Genomic DNA, 4,776 nt, shown 5'->3' on the forward strand with positions numbered 1-4,776 from the left:
CGCAGCATAACACGTCACATCGACTCGCATGAATCCACAAACCCCACAACATAAAATGCAAAAAATAGAAAGAAATAGGGCCGATGATATATATATATATATATATTCAAATTTTCGTGGCCCGACGAAAATCCTTTAACGCTACATCACTCTTTCAGTTCAGGACCATTATAAATTATTTCAAAGTTTTGTGTTATTATATAGTTTAAAAAAAAATGTAATGTTGTAAATAAATACAGTAACAAATCAAACTCAAGGTAAGTTGAAAACATTAAAAAAAAAACCTCAAAAAATTTCAATAACCTTCACCAATTGCAATGCATGTGGTTGTGGTAGTATATACATATTTAAATACCTCATCCTCTTATCTTTTTAAAAAATGAAATAAAAGTCTTTGGTGAAGTAAACAAATCAATTAAAATCTTCGAATAGATTTCTTTTCATTATTTTAATCCATTACCAAAGTTTCCTTCTCTCCATTGTCTCTCCTTAACAAATTATTTTGATCCCTTAAAAACTTTGCTTATTTCGTATAAACCAAAGCTACATCCCAAAATTTTAGTTTTCTTCTCTTCTCGCCCTCTCCGAGATTTGGGGTGAAAAATACAAAGACCCCTTTTTTATCCTCTCCTCCTATCTTAAGCTCATTCAGAATAAAGAGAACTCTCAACATTTCCGGGGGAAGAAAAAAAACGAAAACTTTTCCTTTTTCTTAAAAGAAAAACAAGGAAAGTTGAAAACTTTGCATCCGGGTTTTGTAGATTTTATAGATATCCAGATCTTGAAAAAGGTTTTCGATTTCAATATCAGTAATGGGTATGGAAACAGAGTCACAGTTCCATGTTTTAGCTGTTGATGATAGTCTCTTTGATCGGAAAATGATTGAGAGGTTGCTCCAAAAGTCTTCATGTCAAGGTAAAATTTTTAAAGAAAGCTGTATGCTTTTTTATGTATTGGAGAAAGCTTCGTTTTTTTTTTTTTTTTAATGTGTTTTGGTTCTTGTTTTGCAGTGACTACAGTTGATTCAGGCTCTAAAGCTCTCGAATTTCTTGGTTTGAGAGTAGATGATGAAGACCCAAATGTGCTCTCTACATCACCCCATATTCATCAGGTTCAGTTCTTTTTTTTATCGTTTTACATGATTTCGAAAATTTACAAATGAATTTGTTATTGAAATTTGGTTGTAATTTGTGGTGGCTTTTGGACAGGAAGTTGAAATAAATCTTATAATTACAGATTACTGTATGCCTGGCATGACTGGTTACGATTTGCTCAAGAAAGTTAAGGTATATTTTTCTCAATTTGGGTTACTGTCTTTTCCCATCTCTGGCAAAATTCGTTTTCTAGAAAAAGAAATAAAGTTTCTATCTTTTTGATTTTTTAAAAAAAGTGAGAATGTCAAATGGAGAAAATCTCATTTTAGAATATTGTTCTCCCACCCACTCACAAAAAAAAAAAAAAGTTTTCTTTTATGCCATTGTTTGTATATGATAAAGAACAAATTTTTATTTGCTTCTGAGAAAATTTTACATGATTGTTGTGTATAGGAATCAGCGGCATTTAAAAGCATACCTGTAGTCATAATGTCTTCAGAGAACGTTCCTGCAAGAATCTCCAGGTAATAATAGTCTCTGTTTCTTTAAGATTAAAAAAACTGAGTCTTGCTGATTTGTGAGTTGGAATTAGTCAAGTGGGGTATTATTTGATTCTTTTGGTATGAAGAACATCAAAGTCTTTTTTAACTTGAAAGTACGTTGAAAATTGTGGTTTTTTTTTTAATGCAATGGATCTGGAGTTTAGTGTTGATGTAAGTACTTGTGGTTTCCTCTTTTCCAACAGATGTCTTGAAGAAGGAGCTGAAGAGTTTTTCTTGAAACCAGTAAAGTTGGCTGATCTTACCAAGTTGAAACCACATATGATGAAAACCAAATTGAAGAAAGAAAGTGAGAAACCAGCTAAAGAAGAGGAGAGTGAAATTTCTAAACCGGGGATAGAAGAAGAAGAAGCAGTAATTGAGATCTTGCCTCTCCATCAAGAACTTGAATCCGAACAACTTGAAACGATGGTGAGTAGTAGTAGTAATAAGAGGAAAGCAATGGAAGAAGTGATATCTACGGATCGGTCACGTCCTAAATACAATGATATCACAACCTCGGTCTGACCCTTTGTGTCTTTCTTTCTCAGTTTCCTGCACAACTTCAGTGTTTTTTTATAGGTTCTTTGTAGGAATGCTTCTTCTGGTAAATACAGGGTTGCTATAGATAATGAAGAAGGGAGATAATATGTAGATGATGATGATGATTGGTTGTCACTTGTTATAGTTCATTATGTAAAAATCAGCAAATTCCCATTTTTGTTTATGATTTCTTCTTCCTTGATATTTTTGTTTTGAGTTCTGGATTTGTATATTGTTGCGGATAATGTGAGGCCCATTTAGTAAAGACAACATCAAAGAGTTTGGTTAACAGATCCATTAGTACATAGCTTACAGGTGGGTTAATATCAAAACTAAAAAAGAAAGACTTTGGTTACTTGGTTCGGATAATTTAGGTTTCGGTTTTGGAAAAATAGATTCTTTCAGATAGAACTTATTTCGATTTGGATTTGGGTTCGGATTTGGTTTAGTTTTAGAGAAAAACTTATTTACAGAAATAAACATAAACAGTTAACTTTTAAGGGAATTCTCATAAATACTAGTGAAATACTATTTTTTAGTTTTATTTTTAAAACGTATCATCAAAATATATATATTTTTTCCAAGAATACCATAAATTAAAACTAAATTTTTTAACAATCAAATATAAACCCTATAAACAATAAACCCTACCCCTAAAAACTATACACTAAATTTAAAATTGTCAACCTAAACCTAAAATAAAATAAATGACACCCTTAAATTTGTGTTTGTGGTATTTTTAGAAAAATTAAAAAAAATGTGTCATTTTTATAAAAAATAATAATAGTGGTATTTTTGGAAAAAAAATTAAAGGGTCGATTTCTAAAGAATTTCTTTAATTTAAGTCAATATTATAAATATAATATTTTTTTAGTGAATTTCGGTTAAATAAAGTACCATTCAGCTATTATCGACACAATAGTAAAAACTAAAAAGATTAGTAGATCTATAATTCTTTTTCGTTTCAATTTAAGTAAGAGTAAAAAAGAGTGAGAGGAGAGAAATGCGGGAGAAAAAATATTCAGTCTGATTATATTTTAACGGAATTAGGGTTATTGTTATATTAAAATATTAATTCTTCCGTTAACCCTTTCAGGTATTAATTAATAATATTCAGTCTCGTTATTTAACGGAATTAGGAGGCGAAAAGAAAAAAACCCTTTCAAGTATTATTTAGTTCTTCTTCTTCTTCTAGTTTCTCTCAAATTCTTCTTCACAAAAGCTTTGTTTTCTATATCTTACAAAAATCTTCTTTGTCATCGGTTTCACCAGCTCGAGTCTGCAAGCATCATACGAAACTGTTTTAGTCAGAAGCACCCGAAGATGATGATGAATTAATGATATATGAAGCCAAGTAAGCGTGAAGAATCGAAGACTAGGAATATTCTCGAACCCTTTCCGATGAAAAACAAAAGACCAACAACAACAAGAAATACTCAAAACCAGGTTCGATCATTCGTCCTCTCTTTTTTTCTTTTCTTATCTCCTTCTTTTTCTCTCTTTAACGACGCCGAAGCGGTTCTTTTCTTTGTTTTTTCATATCTTTAAACGACGGCGGTTTCGTTTGTAAAATACTCTCACTAATCCTAAAACTTGTTACCGATTTTGTCGCTAATATATATTCAACCTAACAAATCTTTCACTTTCTTTTTCATTCCTGAAATAGAGAGACTCCTAATCTTTTTTTCTTTTCTTTTTTTCTTCATCAGGTTCCCTCAAACGAAGTTATGAGCGAACCATCTCGTCACAATCTTCTCTCCAGCTCCCTAAGTGATGCTGCAGCTGAGACCGCAGACAATGTATTAAAATTCTTACTTTCTAGCTACACAGTACCCTAAAAAACAATTCATGATTCTCTGTAGCTTATTATTACACTTACACACCTACTCTGCTTCATATCGTGCCATTGTTGTTGTTCTGTTTCAGATTAGGAACAAAATCGACGAATGTATTTGTAAGTACATGAATTTTGAAGAAACGGTGACATATATCCGTGACAATCACAAGATTCCTCACCGTATCACCAAAGAGAGTAATATACCTTATAATTTATATGCCAGTTTGATTACGTGCTTCTTTATTAAATCTTGAACTCTCTTGTTTTCTCTATATATTAGTTTGGGAGGGGCTTCAGAAACTGAGTCCGGAGTTTTTCGAACGCTACTACTTAAACCTCGAAGTATTGCGTCAGATAAAGACGTGCAACAGTTTCCTTCGAACGCAAGCAAGAAAGATGTTGGGTGATGGACAGTTTGATATTACTACTGCACCACGTACGTATTAAAAAACTGAGACCATGCACACTCTACTTTAATTTGGATTGTTTTTACCACTCGATTTTGTTGAAGATTCGCTTATATATTCTTTTGTCTTTGTGCAGCTGCAGTCATGAATTTTCTTAATCAAATTCTCTTGGAGGAACTAGCTAATACTCCTTGTAAACCTCTCTTCTAATGATGCATCATATCCAAAGTACATAACTTCTTGAAAATTTGGGTTTGTTTTTTGTTTTGTTTAATGTCTCTTGCATTGTTTTGTGCAGCTGATATGTCGTCAGAGATGAGCCCTTCAAGCTTTGCAATGTTGGCATTGGGTGATAC

The 4,776-nt window shown here is 32.1% G+C and overlaps 1 protein-coding gene across 1 annotated transcript; it reads left to right on the top strand.

Annotated features, from left to right (window-relative positions):
• LOC104782617 (two-component response regulator ARR8-like) lies at nucleotides 813–2,446 on the top strand. The gene is made up of 5 exons (XM_010507597.2): nucleotides 813–915; nucleotides 1,011–1,111; nucleotides 1,209–1,286; nucleotides 1,548–1,618; nucleotides 1,840–2,446. The coding sequence occupies exons 1-5, from the start codon at nucleotides 813–815 to the stop codon at nucleotides 2,159–2,161; spliced, it is 675 nt and encodes a 224-aa protein (XP_010505899.1). The 3' UTR covers nucleotides 2,162–2,446.

This window comes from Camelina sativa, chromosome 4 (assembly GCF_000633955.1).
Source record: "Camelina sativa cultivar DH55 chromosome 4, Cs, whole genome shotgun sequence".
Lineage (NCBI taxonomy): Eukaryota > Viridiplantae > Streptophyta > Magnoliopsida > Brassicales > Brassicaceae > Camelina > Camelina sativa.

What these genes read in the sequence shown, in the direction of transcription:
- LOC104782617 (XM_010507597.2), top strand. Translation starts at nt 813, where the DNA reads ATGGGTATGGAAACAGAGTCACAGTTCCATGTTTTAGCTGTTGATGAT. An exon ending in ATTTGCTCAAGAAAGTTAAG is followed by an intron (nt 1,287 to 1,547) that starts GTATATTTTTCT and finishes TGTTGTGTATAG; the next exon opens with GAATCAGCGGCATTTAAAAG. An exon ending in GTTCCTGCAAGAATCTCCAG is followed by an intron (nt 1,619 to 1,839) that starts GTAATAATAGTC and finishes CTTTTCCAACAG; the next exon opens with ATGTCTTGAAGAAGGAGCTG.